This window comes from Condylura cristata, unplaced genomic scaffold (assembly GCF_000260355.1).
Source record: "Condylura cristata isolate star-nosed mole 26May11 unplaced genomic scaffold, ConCri1.0 scaffold00005, whole genome shotgun sequence".
NCBI lineage: Eukaryota > Metazoa > Chordata > Mammalia > Eulipotyphla > Talpidae > Condylura > Condylura cristata.
The window spans coordinates 24,614,520-24,635,654 of record NW_004567106.1 but is presented as its reverse complement, the minus strand read 5'-3'; the positions used below and the strand labels follow the sequence as shown (position 1 = coordinate 24,635,654).

The 21,135-nt window shown below is 37.5% G+C and overlaps 2 protein-coding genes across 5 annotated transcripts in view; one reads left to right on the top strand and one right to left on the bottom strand.

Annotated features, from left to right (window-relative positions):
* The window catches only part of IGF2BP3 (insulin-like growth factor 2 mRNA binding protein 3), a 113,878-nt gene that overhangs the window by 91,929 nt on the left and 814 nt on the right, over positions 1–21,135 (top strand). For 2 of the 3 annotated variants that reach the window (XM_004676772.2, XM_004676773.2), the window contains 5 exons: positions 1,114–1,249; positions 2,573–2,698; positions 15,730–15,846; positions 18,377–18,451; positions 20,565–20,696. In XM_004676772.2, the coding sequence (XP_004676829.1) occupies positions 1,114–1,249; positions 2,573–2,698; positions 15,730–15,846; positions 18,377–18,451; positions 20,565–20,696 (586 nt within the window). Of the gene's footprint in view, positions 1–1,113; positions 1,250–2,572; positions 2,699–3,280; positions 3,284–15,729; positions 15,847–18,376; positions 18,452–20,564; positions 20,697–21,135 lie in introns of all 3 variants that reach the window. The other variant, XM_012720946.1, reaches the window with a different exon arrangement.
* The window catches only part of MALSU1 (mitochondrial assembly of ribosomal large subunit 1), a 38,503-nt gene continuing 27,165 nt past the window's right edge, over positions 9,798–21,135 (bottom strand). The window contains exon 6 of one of the 2 annotated variants that reach the window (XM_012720948.1): positions 9,798–9,907. The gene's annotated coding sequence lies outside the window, so the exon portion shown is untranslated. Of the gene's footprint in view, positions 9,908–15,833; positions 16,170–21,135 lie in introns of those variants that run through there. The other variant, XR_001145095.1, reaches the window with a different exon arrangement.

The following is a 21,135-nucleotide window of genomic DNA, read 5'->3' as shown; positions in this document are numbered from 1 at the left end:
ACTGGCACTGAAGCAGCTGCGGCTGGCTTGCAGTGCTGTGTCCTAATGTGCTGCGCCACCCGGGAGGGTCAAAAACTAAAAATTCTTAAAAGCGGTTCTAGAAGCAACTGTTTTTACAAACATTAATACATAATGCTTGGTAGTGGTGAGAGTGGGTTGAGACTGAATATGAGAAGTGTAATTCTTTAAGACTTAGATGTCTGTTTTTAGCAAGTTTGAAAAACTCTTAAGAAGTAATAACACCCCCTTCACCCGGCCCAAGTTGAGTCTGCTAGTCTTCTGGTAGTGAAGATGAGTTTAACCCCAGGAATGTGGAAGAAAGCTGTACAAGCATCCCATAGACTTTCAATCTGGGTTCTGTCTTATTTTCCATGGTAAGTATTTCCCATTGTTTTCCCTCTGAAGCTTGTTGACTAGCTCCCATTTAGGTGGTCTCAGATGTCATCTGAGCGGACTTTGAAGCTTCAACAAGATATGGATAGTAGGGAGTCTCTGAATATTATGCTTGTATTCTAACTTTTTAGTTGTCTGAATAGTCTTTAAGGAATCATTTTTTAACTTAGACAAGATGGATTGTTATTTCCTCTACCCTACCGATCTAAATATAAAAAGTACTGCCAAAAATTGGGTTAGACACATGGATTCTTGGTTTTTGGAATATTTCCATGCTTATTCCTTGTCAAAATGCAATTGCACAAGAATGACCATCAAGTCTAGTGTGGTCAGTGCCAAGTAGGTATATATTTTGCACATCTGGCTCCTTGTTTCCACTAAAGCTATATATCCCTCCAATCCTGTTACTTACATTTCAGTTAAATTGTGAATATGGTTCAACCTGAAGCAGTCAAGAAGGAAATGATGGACTTAATTGAACTATGTACACCTTGTAATTTTTTTTAAAGTGGGAGAAGTATTTCCTTGCCTGCAGGTTTACAGTTCTTGGATTCATGTCTTTGGTGGTTTTTACTTTAAGCCTCACATCTGACTACCCACTTTCACATATTGGCAGCCTTCACAGTTGGCTTTTAACTGCCATCTGTGGCTGAACTATTACTAACTGCTCTCCTCCTATAGCTTCCATTCTTTTTCTTTCTCCCTGTTTTCAACCTGCAGGTTGCAGGAGTTGACGCTGTACAACCCGGAGCGCACCATAACAGTTAAAGGCAATGTTGAAACGTGTGCCAAAGCTGAGGAAGAGATCATGAAGAAAATCAGGGAGTCTTATGAAAATGATATTGCTTCTATGAATGTTAGTTTTTACATGGACTTTTTAAATTTTGATGACTAGTTAAAAGATGTTTCTAGTTCCATTAATGCCTATTTCCTTAGTGGTTTTGTTTCTAATTGAATTTTAGCACCACAGTTTGTCCTCTGGGATAGGGAGACAGGACTTTGGCTCTCTGTGATTTTTAGCAAGTTAAACTTTGAATGTTAGTTTCCTTATTGATAATACAAAAGTTGCCTACAAAAGTTAACTTGAGGGAGATTAGTGTCAGAGGAATAGAAGTATGTGAACTGGGTTTCAATCTCAGCACAGCCATTTAATAGCTGCAGCTCTATTCTCTTGGACAATCTGCTTGGTCTTTAAAATTGTCTACATTGCATTCTTATTAGGATTACAGTGGATAGCGTGCATATTAGAGCTACTATTATGAATACAAATTTAATACTTGATTTCCCATACAACCCTTGGATATAAAGAATTTCAAATGACAAAACTGTCTGTATCGTGCAATTAAGGCCATTAAAATGAATTACTGACATTCCTTAATGGATAAAATAGTGCTGGAAATGGAACCTTTCTAAAGTTCATCTTGAATTTTGATGTAAAGGATGAAAAAAAAAATCTGCAATTGGGCCTGTCACCTGAAATATTACACCTAAAAGAAGGAAATGTAAAAAACTGTATTATCTAGAGTGTTAATGATTTTCCCTTACTTGATTGCCGCCTACTTTCACATTTTTCACACCAATGGCTTAAGTGTTAGTTGGGAGTATATCAAGCCTTATAAGCCTTTAAAAAAGATAATCTTGACTATGCTCAAATCTTGACTTTAATCTCTACCTACCTTTTCACCTTGACAAAATTACAGCAAAACAAAAATCCCCTATCTGACGCTTGCATCCTTTCCTGAGAATTGTTTACTTGTAGCAGAACATGAGAATGGGAACCTCATTTCCAAAGGACTTGAGTTTGTTTTAGGCCTTTAAACCTATGACAGCCAAACTCGACCCGAGGAGTAAAGATCGCTTGATAGCTGGTTCTGTGTATCTGTGTACACCGTACATATTTATCTAAGCATGTGAACAGGTGGTGAAGAAGGGAAGATTGTTGTCTCTGCCTGGAGAAACCTAGCATGGGGGTTAGGGGAGTACAAAGAAGCACACACATTTTAAAATACCAAGAAATACAAACTGTATACCTAGAGTCACATGGAACATCTGCTTTATTTAAAATTTTGGTCATAAAGTGGTCTTTTTCTAGACAAGACTTCACAAGCACTGCTACTTATAAAATGCTCACTTATACTACATCTTTTACTTGTATAATAAGGGGTTTTTACCATTGCAGCTTCAAGCACATTTAATTCCTGGATTAAATCTGAATGCCTTGGGTCTGTTCCCACCCACTTCAGGGATGCCACCTCCCACTTCAGGGCCCCCTTCATCTATGACTCCTCCTTACCCACAGTTCGAGGTAAGATCACATGTGTGGCTTTCTTTATGGTTGAGTGGGATATTGTTGCTCTATAGTAAGTAGTGTGACATTAAATGCTATCTGAGAAAATTCTTAATGTAATACTTGACCCCCCACGTGATGTCATCAGTTGACAACTAGTAGACTTTGATTTGTCAAAAGAACTTTCTTATGTGCTTCTTCATAGAAGACATAGGGAATGTTTCCTCAGAAGTTTCTGGATGACATGACTGTTTGCATGTGTTATTAAATGTTGAAACAAATGTTGGAGACGTGGGGTGGAGGGGAGAAAGTTACTTTTAAATGTTAAAGAGGAAAGGATTTTCAGAAAGTCTTCCTTCATCTTTACTTCACCTGGAAATTAGTGCTTTAAAAGGTCAATAAAGATTGGACATGTTTTTTGAAGATAAGTACTTTTTAACAAGTGAATTCACAAATCCATTGTGTACTTGTGTGCACATGCTAAATAACTTTTTTGTAAAGAGGTAGATTATTAAAACATTTTTATATTTGTATTTTAAGAGTAGATTTTACCTCAAATGGAAAATAGATAGTTGTATTATGAAAATAATTGTAGCACAGCAGGTATCTTATAAAATACTTTAGAAAGTAACTCATAATTTGTGTATCAATGATAATTGGAGGTAGACAATCATGTGAAATAAAATTAACATTTTAATATCTTCGTGAAATCTGCTTTTACATCTTTCCTGTTTTGTCGCTTACATTTTTAGTGGTACCTCCTACGCCAATTTAGGGAAATGACCAGGTAGAATAGGTTGGAGGTAACATTGTCACAGTACCTCAATTACATGTGAAATAAAAAGCCACTAGAATTTTTCAGAAAAATGGATTGCTGGGATTTTCCATGTTTAATCCCTTTAAAAATGAGAATTTCTTTTGCCTATGCTTGAAGCCACCAGATTGTTAGATATTGCTGGCCCTGCCCTTTTTATGCTGTGTTTTTGCTTTTACTGTTAGCATTTGCACCTTTCCCTGCAATTAATTTGCCATTTCTAACATGTTTGAGCCTGCAAACTGGAAACATTAAAATGTCAACTCTGTATCAAGTGTGAATAGAATCACTGTACATTTTCTGACGCATAAGTAACTAAATCTTAAAAAAAAAAAAAAAGTAACTGTGTTAGAGAAGCTTTCATCTAACCTACATTTCTGCAGCCAACTAACCTAGTTTTTTAACCTATTTCCTAGTTTGTAAACTGAAGTGTTTTGACTTCTTTTCTTTACTGATTGCATGTATCAAAATCCATTAGGAAAGTCTGAGATTGGGCATATCACAGCATTCTCTAATCATATATCTTTTTAACATATGTCAATGCTTAGTTGCAAAAAATTCCAAAATAAATTGCTATGTAATTTTCTAGATACATAAATAAAGGAATGAATATTCTTTGGGTTTGTTCAGTTTTCTGATTTAATGACATGGTTCTATGTAATGGGCTCCTGTGTTTCTAGAAAAAATGTTTCAGTAGAAGAAAATATTATTACTCGTATTTTTGACAAACTTTACAACTTTAAATGTCTGAGTCACTTAAACATCAATTTTATGAATTGGAGAAAAAGATGAATGACCTTAACTATTATAAAAGTGAGCCAAGGGCCCTCCCTGGTGGCGCAGCGGGTTAAAGCACAGCACAAAGAAGCTTAAACCACTTCTGCATGTGTTCGATTCCCACCTGCCCCGGAGGTGACCACATGGTGCGGCAGACCTCTCCTGACCCGCCCGCTGCTCCCCTCAGCAGTGTACTTCGTCAATCTGCCTGTTCTGCTCCCCACTCTGCCTCTGGTGAATCCTCTCACCCTTTGCATCTCTGACCTGTACCCCAGTTCTGTAAGAATAAATAAATAAATCTTAAAGAAAAAAAAAAAAAGTGAGCCAGGAGTGAAGTGCAAGGAAGAGCTCACTAGAATAGTTGGTACTTTGCTTCTCCTGAGATTTTTTTAAAACTAAATCAAGTACTACCAATGAGATGATGAGAAAATACATTAGTGTCTAGCAGTAAAAGCAGAAAAGACTGCAAAAGGGCACAAGCTTGACCCTAAAAGGGTGTGATGGTTTCAAAGGCAGTGAAAAGAAATTCTCACTCTTTTAAAAGGGATAAAATGTACTTTTTTAAACAAAAAAGCTTTATTTACTTATGCATACAGAACTGGGGTACAGTCCAGAGGTGCAGGGGTGGTGAAAGGATTCACCAGACACAGAATGGGGAGCAGAACAGGCAGATTGATGAAGTACACTGCTATGGGGAGCAGTGGGTGAGACAGGAGAGGTCTGCTGAGACAGGAGAGGTCTGCTGTACCATGTGGGTCACCTCCAGAGCTGGAATGGAACGCACACCCAAGCCAACCACGACCAGCTTTGTGCTTTAACCCATTGCACAACAAGGGAGGGCCAAAAATGTGGTACTCTTAGTGATCCTTGTTCTTAGTGATCCTTGTTCTTTGCAGAATTCCATTTAGCATTTTACTGTATATGTACTAGAGAGTCTATGACAGCATCCCCAACTTTATGCCTGAACATTCCCTAAAATGATGTAAATGTTAAGGCAACTGTATTCCACTTAGCTGGCAGGGTTGGTAAAGTGTATATCACGTTTTTGAAGAGGTATATAATGTTGTGATTCTTCTGTAGTTTTAAATCTACTAATTTATCCTCTTTTTGGAATAGACCTTAAAGAACATGCCAGGAATTATCTACAGAACTTAAAAGTGGAAAGGAGACATCCTTCTATAGTCTATCTTTTCTGCCAGGAAGAAAAATTTGTTTTTGTGGGTTTAAAAATATGTGTTCACAATGATCTTTCCTCTTAGGAAGACATATAATCATGTCTTGAACATTTTTGGTAGGTACTTTTAACAAACTATAGTTAAAGAACATTATTGATGTTCTTTTCTCAAGGACATTCACTTGATGTTAACTACAGTATCATTGCTGTTAACTAGGACATTTGGCACAATGCTACTAATTAATAATCTTTAAATTTCTATATATATGACCCCAAAAGTTTCCTTAAGGAATCCAATCACAGATACAATGGCATTTAGTTATGTGTCATGTCTTTTTAGTCTCCTTTTTTATCTTTAACAATACTCCACACATACACATACTCTTTTCTCCCCCTACATATCATTGGAAACCCAAATTTTATATATATTATATTGTTCTTTTTTGCACAATGCTTGCTTTTTCTTTTCAGGTGTAAATCTGCAAAATTCCCATCACCAATTCACCTGTGCACCATCACCAGGTCCCTTGTGTAAGAACACATTCCCTCCCATTTTGATCTTTCTCCTTCCCCTACAGCAACTCTGATTAATAGCTGCCAGTTAGTTTTGTTTTTTGATTTATTATAATTTTTTTTCGTAGTCTCTGATTCCACTACACTTCTCCTGAGTCAAACCATCTGATAGTTTTCCTTTCTTATTTCACTGAGCATAATCCAAAAAACCCAATGGTTTTATAAAATATCCCCTAATTTGGATTTGACTAGCTGCTTCTACATGATAAGGCTCAGGTCATACATCTGGGGGTAAGATGGAGGGAATAGTTTCTCAGAGTGTGGAATCAAAGAATGTCAGTGTATCTGATTATTTATTAGTCATGTTTATCTGATCTTAAGATTCTAGTAGTGTCTACCCAATTTCTCTGTAGTAATGAAACTTCTCCCACTTATTAAGACCTAGTCAGTAGTTTGAGAATATGTACCTTGTTCCCCAATAATTGTTTAATATTCATTACTGACATTGGCCTAAACTATTATTTTCACTTTACATTTATTAATTGGCAATCTGTTGTAAAGTGCAGCTTTCTCTACTCCCTGCTTAAGGGAAACTTATTTTTGTTATTTACATTAGAATTACCAGACCTACTGAATTATAGAATTCCCTAGGACAGAGGTTAAGACCAGTGTATAGCCAAGGCTAACTAACAGCTGCTCTGTTTATTAACTAGTTAAGAACCTGTAGCCTACCTTGAGTTTGCATGAATCGAAATTTTTGATGGAGACAGAACTACAGTTCTTTTGTTGTTGTTATGTAAAGAACTACCCTTTTGCAAAGAATGTTTATTAGCCTGTGGGCTAAATGTTGCAAAGAATATCTCCTGTCAAGATTAATGCATAAGATACAATATTTGGGATTTGCATAAACATAGACCACTGTTGTATGTCCCTCTTTCTAGCTTCTAGTTCAATGCTCTATTTTAAAGTGTACTGAAGAAGCACATCCCTTTTTCTCCAGACCACTGCCAGTCCAACTCATTGGCAAATGTCAGTCAAAAAAAGTTTGAGATGTTGCCATTATGTGCTTCTAAATATGTTTTGGCATGGCACATCTATCAGAATTAGGTTTGGCTGTGTTACACAGGAGGGGGTGGGGGGTGGGTAGGTTTAAATGAAGTTTCTTCTTCCATGTGAAGACCAGAGTGGAGACAGACAATTCTGGGCCACTAGATTTCTACCATACCATCTAGCATTGGTGCTCTTGCTTGCTGAGCACCGTCTCTTGGCTCAGGATACCTGGTCAAGATCCAGTCATTGAGTCTAATTCCAGACAGCAAGGATGAAGGATCAAAAATTGACAGCTCTCTCTCACTTAAGGATAATTCCTGAAAAAAATTTTTACTTTCCATTGGTGTACCAGAACATAACACCTGGCCATACCACCTGTGAAAGAGCTTATTACTAAATGATGAATAGATAGCTGTTTGCCTCTATCCCACTGGATATAGCCACATTGCTGGATAAGGGGATCCCCAGAAACCTGGGAGGGATGAGGTAAATTTTTAAGTTTTCTTTCTTTTTTATCAATAAAGGAGGAATCTAAAATCGGGGGAAGCAAATTCATCTTCCAGTTTATAGTACTGTAGATTATTCTGATCTAAATTAAGGGAAAATGACATTACAGATTATTGTACTGCATTGCTGGATATCGTTAAATTCTACTTAGAAATAGCTGTTAAGCACCTTTCTGGTTTGATGTTTAAAGAAACAATTTTTTTAAAAATTGAGGTAGCCACTGGCTAACCACGCTGTAAGAAGTTAGGGGCACAGGCTCATACCTCTTCAGATGAACATTATTACACCCTGCAACACCAAAGCACCCATAATCCTCAAACACAGTCCACTGAGCCCCCTCTCTCCTTTGTTCTCCATCCAGTAATTTCAATTCTATAGCTATATTTCTAGTTTTGGGTTTGTCTATTCCTTTGTTTCTTTGTATTGCACATTAGTGAAATAATCTGGTATTTGTCTTTTCCTTACTTCTCTTAGCATAGTCCCTCCAGTTCCATCTCTATTGTCCCAAATGGTAAGGGTTCTTTTTTTTTTTTTTGTATAGCTGAGTAATATTCCATTGTAGAAACATAATACATTATATGCTCATCTCATTGTGCACTTAGGTTGGGAACAATTCTTTTTCCATGGGGGTGAGAACTTGGTAGGAATAGGTTTGTCTTTGTTGTCTGTTATTAGACTTTGTTCTTCTAAACTCGAATCACTAACACTTATCTACTAAGTGTACCTAGTAGCAGCTATTTTTTGAAACACAAGCCACCTATTGTTTCTGAAGCTTTTTATCAGTGTCTTTGCATGCCACTGCTTCTTAGACTCCTTTTACCCCCTTTGGCTTCACTCTTTCTTGCTGAAGATCATAGTATTTTAGGTTCATGAGTGTCTCTGTCAACATTACAAAATGGGTCAGAGAATTAAAGGCTGGCACGTGCTATTTGTGGGCTTTTGATATCCGGCACCTACAGCTGCTATTGAGAACCTTGCCTTTCCTTACTGCTGTGATCATAGTCTCTTTATCCTTGATGTTCTGTATGTCCGCAATGAATGGTTGCTTTTGTTTTCAATGTATATTCCCTGGCAAGGATTAGGTTTAGATGACTAAATATTTCAAATAATCTAATTTTATTTTTATGTACTGCTTCCTATTTAGAGTTCATTTTTCTGTACATGATTTCTCATTTGTGCTTTGTAATGTGTAAGTAGAACTTGTCTTGGAATAAATTCCTCGCTCTGATTCCATTCCAGAACTTTGCCCACACCTCCCCATACAACATATTTTTCTTCTGGGACCTGCCAGGTTTTTTTTTTTTTTTTTGCAGTAGAGCCAGAGTTGGTTCATCCAATGGACAAAACGTCTCTAGTTCCTGCCTAGCAGCTGGCTTATGCAGTACTTAATTGGCAAACTTAGTTTATAAATGACAGGAAATGCCCCTTTTAGAAATGCTCAAACAGTAGGGAAGAGGCAATTGGCAACTAGTAAGCAAACCAAGAACTGGAATTGGCATAGCACAGGATGACACCCATGGCTGGTCTTGGCAGCCTGCATTTGGCTTGGCAGATTAGCTCAAGTGATGTGAACTTGGTAATTTTGATAGTGTCTTAGGAGACATTCCCTGCATCTCCAGAACAACAATATAATCTTAAAAGTGCTTTTGCATGTACAAGAAAGGTGCGTACTTTCTCACATGTTAGTTAAAGATACTCTTGAACAAAATATTTAATGTGTTAAAAGGAAATATTATATCAGACAACTGTTTAATGGAATCTCTTGGAAATCTCCTTCGGATTTCTTACTGTGGGTACAACCCTTTTGTCACCAATTTCAAAGTAACTCATTGCACACATTAGTTTTAAGAGGCCCTGGTTACTTAATGGGGGAGAGACTATATTTTTTTTTTTACCTTAACTTCAATACTCTGTTCAGGCCAAGGAGTTGAGTAAACTTAATTCCAGTGTCAGACCAAAACCCATTAAAACAAAACAAACAAAAAACCCCAGGAATATATCTACTTTACAAGCCAGAGGGAAACACTGGCATCCTTCCAGGTTCCTGGAGGCTAGTCTTGGCTGGTATGCATGTCTCCATGCCTTTGTGATGTCTTAGATTTTGTTCCCCACAAAATAAATATACTTAACCTTACTGTTTGCTCACTCTTGTATCCCCTCACGATAGATGATTAGGAATTACTCACTGGCAGACTTCTCTAGTTATGCAAACTTTCAGCTAGGCAGCTTTGTTCTTATGTTATTTCAAGCTATAGCATTAAGTCTTCGGAGAAGTCCAAAGGAAGTTTTGCCAATAAGCATCTGGCAGGAATCCATTGGGAAGCAGCTTGTGTCCTGTGAATATCCTTCACCTCTGAAGGTTTAGGAAGAATTCAAGATAATGCAGCTGAACCTTAACATAAATACAAAGAATATATATTAAGAAAGGGTGATACTGCTGAGCTTTCAGACTTCACAAATTCAGATGGAAGCAGCTTATTATAATCATTGTTCTGGCTTCTACATTTTAAAAGCAAAAATTAAATGCTTACCTAGGTGTCTAGATTCTGAAACCAACATTATGTTGAATCCCATAAAACAATGATTTTTACCAGAGGGCCAGCTCAATGATTGTTAAAGCCGACTGAATGGTTTTATGAGGTGCTTTATAATTTCACAGGAAAATTTCAATGAAAAATAATTTACAGTCAGAGATCCTTGGTGGATATGGAAATAGAGCAAAGGGAATTGGTGATATTTAGCAATGTCCATCAAGCTCAAACATCCAGTGAGCCAAGTCTTACTAAATTGCTACTGCCAAGAGTACACGTCACTGCCTAGTCCAGGACACCATCTCCTGGTGTACTTAGTCTGCTTCTCTCCCACACTGCCCTTTCTGTTTGAAGGTTCAGTTGCTTGTTTCTATCTTACTACAGGTGTTTTTGTCTACATGTATTTTTTCACATCTTTGTCTCTTTCTGTTGTAATTATTTTGGCCCTTCTCTAGTGAGAAGTTTACTACTTCTTACTTAGTCCTTTTCCAAAACTTCACATTACCGTTCTCTTAAATTTATTCCCATTTCTTCATATTGGACTTGTTTCCTCATACCCTGTATCCATCCCCAAATCAACAAAGTATCAATAGCTTTCATCAACTGTGAGCTTGTGTTTTGGTTCAGCTTTTCTTCACCTCTGAGCTATTCTCATCACAGTGGTTCTCAGTATCTTCTAGGCTAAAACTCTCAGGCCATGCTTGTGAAGCTCCAGGACTTTGGCTCTAAGGTGATGCCTGTTACATCAGCATCCTAAAGACATTCACAAGTTTCTCTCTGGGACCAGTGCCCAAAAAGTAGTTTTTAGTGAGCAAATAAATATAGACATGGTAAGTCAAGCAACCATTCTTAGATGTTAGGAAGATTCAAGATAAATTTTTGGCTTTATCTTTTCTGGTTAAGTCCCTGTGTCTTTATTTCTTCACCTGCCTTATTGCTCTAGATGATGTATATTTTGCAAGTGGCATGAAATGTTAATTGAACAAGGCCCAGGAAACAAATCATACATACAGTCATAACAAACAGAATGGGGTAGATCTGAGCAGTTATGCATTAGATTTAGTCTAACCCTTCACTAAGTTATCACCACCAGACCAAAAAGCATACATTTTCCAGAACATGATACTGATGATCCTTAATAAGGTAAAACTTTAGATGCTATTTTTAATTTAAAAAAATGTTAAATTAACATCAATTTTAATAATAAGGGTCAGAATGACAAATCAGTACTAACATTGAGCACAGTTTATGGTCACTGTCAGTACAGACTCAGTTGATTTATCCAGTTAATAAAACAGGGAAATGTCCCTTTGGAGTAAATAGCATGTGGAGATTGCCTAACATACTAGAGGGTTGTAAGGTGCCTCCAAGTTCTTATCATGTGGAAATACTGAATGAAAAATTTATTTTCAAGATTGATTTATATATACACTACACTGTGGTGTAGGCCAGAATTGCAGGGAGTGAGAGGATTCATCAGAGAGAGTGGGGAGCAAAACAGCACATTGACTGAAATACACTGCTGAGGGGGCAGCGGGCAAGACAGGAGAGGTCTGCTATGCCATGAGTTCAATCTCCCTGGCCAGGGATTGAACTCATGCTGCAGTGGCTGGTGATAGCTTTATAGTGCTGATGCTTTAATAAACCCTATGCCACCTGGGAGGCCCAAAGAATGAAAATGTTATTTGGTGTTTTTCACCAAGCAGCAACAGAAGTGCTGTGACCAAACTGTTGCAAATCTTCAGAGTCTGGAGTTTACTGGATAGACAGAGCCTCTTCTCAGGTGTTGTTTAAAGAATGCTAGTCACACAAGAGATTTCATTCAGGTAAGTGTATTAAGATCTGCAGTGTGATAAGAGAAATACCAAGCCATATAGACCACACATAAGCTAAAGAAACAAGATCCAATAATCAGAAAAATCTGGTGGCTTTTGTCAAGATTTCCAAGAGAGGCCTTCCTGGTGGCATGAGGGGTTAAGTCTCAATACTAGGAAGCTGCTGGCTGTTGTCCAACTCACATGGCACTCCGCTGTTGCACCCACTGCTCCCCTCAGCAGTGTGTTTCCGTCAATCCACCTGTTCTGCTCCCTACTCTATCCAGTGAATCTGTTCAGCCCATTTCCCTCGCCTCTGGACTACACACCAGCTCTTGCATGCATGAATAAATAAATCTTTAAAAATTTTTTCCCAAGAGTTCAATATTAGGTTGGTTCTTAATTAAAAATTAGGTATATGGCAGGGGTTATAGAGAACTAAGAGTAGGTTGTAGATGCTTTTCATTTGTAGGAAAATAGTTATGGTATCTAGAATTATAAATACCTTTACTTCCCATGAATATGAAAGGCATGGTTTGATCTAAAATGATTTTCCTTGTAATGCATTTATTGACCATAAGGTAACTGTATTTGCATGCAAATGTGGAAGTTACTAATTGTAAAAGTTCATGCTCAGATTGACTATTTCTATTACATAAAATTTTTGCACAAGGGGACAAGATTTATGTTTGAAGATTTGATTGTAGTGTTATGATTAGGTGAAAAGTGGAAACCAAACTTTTTGAATGTTTCTTAAGCACTCTCAGATACCACAAAGTAACTATCAGGTAAAGGTGTCTATGATGCAGTTCTTTTCCCACAGCAGAAACATAGAAAGTTTAAGTTGCAAAAAAAATGTCTTAAATGTGCATTAGACAGGTGTATACAGATAAGACATTTTCCATTCACTGTTCTAGTAATCTTCAATCATCCTTACTCAAATTTCAACCTAAATTTAAATGGGCTATCTCTGATGCTCATGTAGTATGTTGAATAGTCAAAGATTTAAGCTTTTGCCAGCAATAAATAATTTTTTTTTTTGGACTCATAGATCAAAAGTAGTGTATGCCAGGGAATGTCCTTGAGCAAGAGGTCTGTCAGGCTTTTTCTTAAAGACTACTTGTCCTCTCTGTCTTTCAAAGTACCGCAGTTCCTATAGAAACAAGGTATATCTTATTCTTATTTTTATGCTTTGTTTTGTATGTGTGTGAAAATGGCTTAAGAGCTAACAGGGAAGTCTACTTTTAAGTTCTGACTCTGACAGCAGCCAGTGTGCAACTTGGGGTAGCAAGTGACTTAATCTCTGACATGGGAATAGTCTTTATCAACTGAATCAGTTATGAGGTGTGAATGAGGTAATGTACAACACCTCACAGAGAACATTCACAAACTGATCTCACCACACAGGGCTGCTGTGTACGCTGTTTTACTTTACTGGTATGCTTTTTACCCACTCCCCAATACTCTTACGAAAACTGAAAGGTAGCATTCATCAAATGTTATGTGAAAGTCTTAATTTGAATTCCACCATTCTATAGGAACTTCATGGGAAACTTTTTGCATAGCAGTCTTATAATAATGAACAACTTAAAATGTTTAGGATCTTTAACACAGCAGTTTTATGTAGTAAGTATTTGTAACCTAACAAAAATATAAATATACACCATAATTAATCTTTATGTGTATCTACTGAAGGAACACTATTAATAGAGATAGGGATTTACACATGCAATGGAAGGAAATCCAAGGTGTAAAGTTATTGATAGAACAGGTTATTTGTCGGTATGCTTTGTTCATTTTATTTTGTAAATTAACTAATTCATATTTCCTAGTGAAACATCTTTACCTGTCTTTCCAGTTTCTCACATCTCCTTTTAACTTGGGTTCTTCTCATTTTTCCTAACCATTTGGGTTAGAAGAATTAAAACTGCTTGAGCAAGGTACTTTATTTGGTTAATTAGTTCATTGTGGACTTACTTGGTCACAGTAAGTTTTTCTGATTGATTTTGATAACTCCTGAGTAAGTCTTTTGACCTTAATAGATTTATAGGCACATCACTCCCCTCCATTTTTAAATTATCTCCCTTTTCTCATTTCCATTTAATTGGCAAATAGGAAAAATAAATTTCCTGGTATTTAAAGAACCAACCCTTTTTTCATTTCTACATTCTGGTACTGCCAGGCTGAGAAATGGAATGGCTGAGTCATCACTAAAAGGGCTTCTGCCATTGATCTTTATTAGCTCCCTCTATATTGGGGCTCTTTGCTCTGTTCTGTGTCTCTACTCTGGACCCATAAGATGGAGCCATTGATGCCACTAGTAATTTTTGTGTGGTAAGAGTGGTGGTGTCATTGGATGGATCAACATTTTGTGGCATGGTATTTGTATATCCAGAAACCATTGTTTCTGTTTTCTTTGACTGATATGTTTAAAAAGAACTGCCTAAAATGATGAAATCCTACAGAGGTCTTAGCTCCTGAGATACTTGGAAAAAAGAAAACTCAGGTTGGCATTTTTTGTTGGGCACCTTTTAAAACTTTGAGAAAAAACTTTAAGTAAAAAATTAGAGATTAAGAACCCCAAAAGACTGAGGCTGTCTGCAGCCACTGCAGCATGAGTTTGATCCCTGGCCAGGGAGCTCTTGTGTCCATAAGTAAATAAATCTTTAAAAAAAGAGATTAGACCAAAGCTGTTACTTTATGTAATAGGAATTTATTGAGGCTCAAGAAACTGTGTGATATTTCTTAGCAAGTTATTCATCTCTACATTTTTTTCTTTCATCTATACATTTCTAAATGCAAAATATCTTCTAATCAAAATAAAACAAGTTAATCGTAACACACATTTGCTCAGTGTGGCTAACCTTAAAATATTTCTTGGGTTATATAAGAGATCTCCACAGTACCTTTGCTAAGTTTGTTCTACAGTTCCTTGAACCTAATATTCTCTTTAAAATATTTAAAAGAATTTCCTAGAATTAACTTCTCAGAAGTGCATTTGCATTACTGTTAGAGGTGCACTACAGGAAGGTGTGTGTGTTGCCTCTGCAGCTCAGGAAGCTTGGCTCATCGGCTCCATTATAAAACACAAACTGACCTGGTTAGAAACTGACCTTGCTCTCCTGAGTGTGCCCTTCAGCTCTGTAAGAATGGCTGTTTTCGAGACTCAGGAAAGGCACAGCTGTCTTGAGGTGGAAAATAACAGGAATGAGGTAGTTTTAGAGATAAAACTCAAAATGTCTAAGAGTTAGCCTTCAAGATAGTTCCTTGCTTGTCTGTGCATGAGGTGTGAAGGGCAGTGATGGGAGGACTGATTATATGAGAAAGTGTCTCATGGCACTTTCATTCTCCAGTCCTAGTTTGTGCTTGGACACAAGTATTGAATGACAGTGGTCATATATAATGAGCTTAGCAAGTCTCTTCCTTTGAGAGTAGTTTTTCATGTTTAACAACCAAATGGGTTCAATTTGGTATCTTGAAATCAGTCGTTTCCAATGGGTAGCCTAGAATTTGATTTACTTGTCAAGAATCTACCTCAGATAGGGTGATGGGGGAATTAAGTTTCAATGCAGTTTTGTCCCTCTCCTCAGTATGTCTTACACATACCATTTACGTAGTCTTCAAACCCATTACTTGGCGAGATCCTAAAGTTCAAGAAAATTGCATAGAGAAAAGAAGTTTTAAGTATAAATGCTTTCATATTAATATATAAGAACTTCTCAGCAAATAAGGTAAAACTCAGATCTACTTACTATATGGTGGTTTTCTCCAAAACCACCCTAAAAGTACTGCTATGTGAGAATGACTATGCCAAAGATGATAATAGCAGGGTTTGCTCAAATAAGCATGTATGTCTTCTTTTCCACCAGCAATCAGAAACAGAGACTGTTCACCTGTTTATCCCAGCCCTCTCTGTCGGCGCCATTATCGGCAAGCAGGGACAGCACATCAAACAGCTTTCTCGCTTTGCAGGAGCTTCTATTAAGGTATGTTCAGCCACCAGGGGCTCTCCTTACACTTCTATGTACAGTAAAGTCACAGCAACATGAGTCTTCTTGCCACTTTATAATTTGCATTGAAATCGGCAGTCTATTTAGGTTTAAGTGTGTGTGTGAGAGAAAATTCCAACAGCAGCAGCGTAAGAGGTAAATTCTCTCTACAGAAAAAAAATCTTCTGAAGGGAAACACTGTGATGGCTCTGTGCAAAGGATTTAGTCCTTCTATCTCATCTTCCCCAAGCAGGACCTTGATCCTTCATGGGTCCATGTGATAGTCTCTAGGACTCTAACAATCAAGTCTGTGCTCCAGTCTGTAGGAGAGGATGATTAAAAAAAATTGGCTCCTATTGGCCATTATAAGATTTTTTCTACTTACATTCCACTGCTCAGAACTGCTTCACAAAACCAGACAGACCTGAAGGGGCAGCAGGGAAATGCAGTCAGCTAAACATTTTAAGGTTATATGGCATTCTTGAAAAGGCACATGGTGTGGAAGGCTGGAGAAGAAATCACCGGTTGCTAGAAGTTGGAGGGATTTAATGCAAAGTGAAGCAGCATGAAGTCTTAAGGAAGCTGGGGCCTTTAATTTAGCTTCTGGTTGTTACATAACTGTATTAGTTACCAAGACTAGATTTTTTTTTTTTCCAAAGATTTTATTTATTTGTGCATACAGAACTGGGGTACAGACCAGAGGTGCAGAGGCAGTGAGAGGATTCACCACAGATGGAGTGGGGAGCAGAAGGCAAGACAGGAGGTTTGCTGCCTCATGTGGATCACCTCCAGGGAGGGGCTCGAACTCTCACTGAAGCGGCCATGGCTAGCTTGCAGTGCTGCGTTCTAACCTGTTGTGCCACTAAGGAGGGCCCAAGACTGGATTTTGCTGTAAAAGTGACCACCTGTTCTGCTCCCCACTCTGTCTCTGATGAATCCTCTCAACTCTCCCCTCCCCTTGCCCCAACCTCTGGCCTACAACCCAGCTCTTGTATGCATGAATAAATACATCTTTTTTTAAAAAAATCAAAACACAGAAGTAACTCTTATATATGCTTGCAGCAAAAGATAAAATAGTAACAGACCAACAAATGGGTAAAGAAGAATCACGTTATAAGATCAAGGAGTCAAATACCTTCATTATCCTGCTGGTTTCCTGATTAAGTCCAAAGAATTTAGTGGGTTTGTTTGACAAAAGCTACACTGAACATTTCATGAACAAGAGTTGTATATTTAGACATTGGATTCTTATTCTGGTTTTCATGTAAGTTTTAAAATGATCTCAGAAATGTTTTCAACTTTGGTTGATTCACATGCATAAATTTCTACATATGTGCACTGTACAGGCATGTTTGGTGTCAGGAAACCATAATTATCTATGTTCACTTATTACATTTAGATTGTTCCTTATTTTGCACAGTGAAGTGATGAACTTCACTAAATTCACTTTAGCTAAACCATTTTAACTAAATTGTTATAAACAACTTTATTCTTTAGAGGTCTGCAGGATTTGCAGATTTGGTGAATCAAAGGCATGTGTTTTTTTCAAACTTTAATTATAGCAATACTAATCTCAGTATACAAGTGTGTTTTTCTCTAACCCTTTATTAATGGTATTGACAAAAGCACTTCAAAAAATAAAACATAAACCAAGTATCTTATTTCCAGATGAGTTTCCTGTGAGTAATTCTTACAGCTTTGACTACCAGGCCTGGTCTAAGATTTTTTTGGGGGGACTCTGGAGGAATACTGCTTTCTCTTCCCTTCATTTGTCTCTGCACCATTTCCCCAGTCTGGGAGTTTTGTATGATTTAATGTACTTAGGATAATATGAGTTTACTTTGCTTCTACAAACTAGTTTGGTTCATTTCATGTTACTCCTAATACTCAGATTTATGAATTGAAAAATATGTATATAGTATTCTTTTCTGCTTCATAAGCATGATGATTGGGTGTTCATGCCTTGTGTGAGATGTGCCTCCTTAATCTTTCTTAGAACACTGGCACGTTACTGTTCTGACACGAGAGGGGGTTATATTATATAAAAAAGGTTTCAGTGTCCTTTCTATAAAAGTAAGGGTAAGGGACAGTAGCCTCAAGACAGATTCAGAGCCTCTCAGTATTTTGTATACATATAGGAAGCCCGGGGAGCATATGACCACCCCTTGAGCACTAATGGTTTGTGGGAGGCAGGCTGGCTCTCCCCAGCATGGGTGAAGTAAATGCAACTTCTCCCGCTTTCAGTTTCTCCATCTGCCAAGTAGAGGTAATAGCCCTGCAGGATTAGCTGACATTACATGTGAAGTTTTATACTGTTATTCAGGCATGATGTAACTACACAGAATGGATGAGAAAAGCCTTCATTTATGAAATGAGCCTACTGTATTGATCACTGCCTCTCCTCAACTTCCTTCCTTTTTATAGTCCACATTTCAGTCAGTCATGTATTTACATAAATGTTAGGCTGCTTTGCATGATTTCTACCAGTGGCTCTTAAAAGTGTGTAACTGCTGATGGGTCTTTACAGATTGCTCCAGCTGACGCACCAGATGCTAAAGTGAGGATGGTGATTATCACTGGGCCACCAGAGGCTCAGTTCAAGGTATGTGTTCTGGTGTGTGTAGAGGTAATGAATGACTGGAGCACTGTGCCTTTTCAGGAATTCAATAACGTGGCTTAAATTTAACACTCAAGTAGAAATTCGTTAGAGTAAGAACAGAAAACCTTAAAACTAAAGCTTACAAACCTACCTGGTTAGTAAAAACCTTGGAAAACTTGGTCCCAAACTTTTCTGCCTGTAAAGAGAGGCCTTTACATTGAATTAAAATGCACCCTTTTCTTCTCACTCTTGGATTAAATGCACCTTAGTCTCTTCACAATTCACTTTAACCCCCTGAATTTTAGAGGTAGAAATGGCAGGAATTCTGATGGCACTTGTCATGGTATGAAACATGGCTCAGGTTTATTGGGGTTTGGGATCTTTGGGGCTGGAACGCCTGTTCACGGTATCCTGAGAGGTGGTGCAGCCATGCTTTGTTCAAATCCCAGCCCTGCCATTTAGCAGCTATGTTACCTTGAACAAATTATTTAACTGTTCTCTGACTAGTTCCTCATCTATGAGATACCTGCAAGGTCTAACAAATTTTAATCTGCTCTGGCAGATTTTAGGATGAAGCCCCATATAGAGTGCTTGGAGTGCTTCTAACTTACAGAAAAACACAATAAATGTCACAGGCACAGCAACTACTAAATTTTGATGTAATTAATCTAAAACCCAGTATCTTGGTCCTGCTACTTAGCAGCTCTTGAACCCTAAGCCTTAGCTTCCTTAACCTCTAAAATACATGTTAGCAACAATGTCTGACCTGCTCTCCTGTAAAACTAAACTTTATTTGACCTCTTTTTATGGGCCTAAGCTTTTCCCTCTACATCTACTATAAGAGGAAAGAAACGAAGTACGCTGAGCTATGGATAAACTTGGTTAGGTGCTCGTATGTGAAATTTTACTCCCCATAGTAGCTTTGTGGTGAAGGCAGTTCAAATTACCTAGAAATGTTGAAAATTCTTGCTATCTTGAAACCTCTGTCACTTATTTGCAATAGAACTGAGCCCTTAGCTGTTTATAAATGGGATCATCCTGTGAATGATTCTTCTGTTTGCATGCTGGGAAATTCAAATTTTGTTTCCCTAGATCTCTGAACACTTGTATTTACTTTTCTTAAACAGAATACTTACACTTAAGTACATTTAAGTAATCAATTTCAAATGAATTTAGACTTAAGGAGCAATATAGTTCCTCCCCCCCACCCCCATAAATTCAAGAGTTTGTATTTTTACGATGATATCTCTAGTATCCTCTGGCAGTTGTTAATAGCTATGTCTGTGGCCTGAGACTTTTGAAAGTGAATAGAATATAGGTTACCAAGAATGACTGTGCTTTTTAAAATCTAAAAATAAGTTTTATTTTTTTCCAGCACCACCCTCCCCCCCCCCAAAAAAAAAAACAAACTAACAAACTGATGGGTATTATTTTCGTTTTTGTTGTCTGTCCTGGCAGCTTATCAGATTAAACCAATTCTGGCTTCTTTTTTCTTCAGTGTACATCAAAGCAAATTAATGATTATAAATTGGAGGTTTCTTTTATGTAACTCCTAGTTACATAGTTGCATGCAATGGGTGACAAGATTTAATGCCTACAAATATCAGAAGCGTGAGTTAATTTCATTTTGTTGCCTTATTCAAAGTAGAAACCACATGGCTGAGATGAACAAGTTTAAACAGAAAATCATCAACTAGGTTTCATCACTGGCCCATTTAAACACAAACCTGACTTGTCAACCTGCCACAGATGGCTTTGTAACTCTTCCAATATCTCTTGGTTAATAAAATGCAATTACTTCCTGACTTGCAGCAAGAGTGGTCTTTACCTTTCAGAATTGGAGAGCAAAATGCCCATGGAAAAAATTTTTTTAAATTAGGCCACTAATTAATTGCTTTGACCTTTTTTTTTTTTGGTCAGAATTATGGTTTCTTTCATCAATAATTCAGTTTCTTCATCTGTGATGGGTTGCTTACCTTCAATCTTTTATGTCAACAGCTTATCATATGTAGATGTTACTGCCAAGAGCTAGTTGAGCTGATCTCAGCTACATTTACAGTCAGTGTGCCTGTTGTTTCCTACATGAAAGACACTGATATGTCCCCATTATCTACAGGCTCAGGGAAGAATTTATGGAAAAATTAAAGAAGAAAATTTTGTTAGTCCTAAAGAAGAGGTGAAACTTGAAGCTCATATCAGAGTGCCATCCTTTGCTGCCGGCAGAGTTATTGGAAAAGGAGGCAAAACGGCAAGTACTTCAGCAAAACCTGTGCAGTGGTATGAAAGGGAAAGCATTGAAAGGTACTTAGGAGTTCCAAGTCCCTGAATTTTGGCTAATTTATAAAAAGCAGAACCGTCTTGTCAAAGGTTTGGAGAAGACTGCCTTTTGTTCCTCCTGAGAGTTGGTGTCAGTTATTAGTGAAAGCTGTGCTACTCAGACTCTTCAGTGAGAGGATTGTCCCTCACAAGTTGCATTTACCATTTCTGTTATTTTTATTGCACAATTAATGACATAAAAAGAAATTTAATTTCATTACACTCTATAGTTTCTCTAACACATACTTCCTGTGGTGTTTTCAAACCTGTTTACTTTTGAAATGACTGAGAAGCATTCAAGTTGGAATCTGACTTTCAGGGATTGAAACTGGTTCTGCACTCACTTGTGTTAACTTTTGGCAAAGTCATTT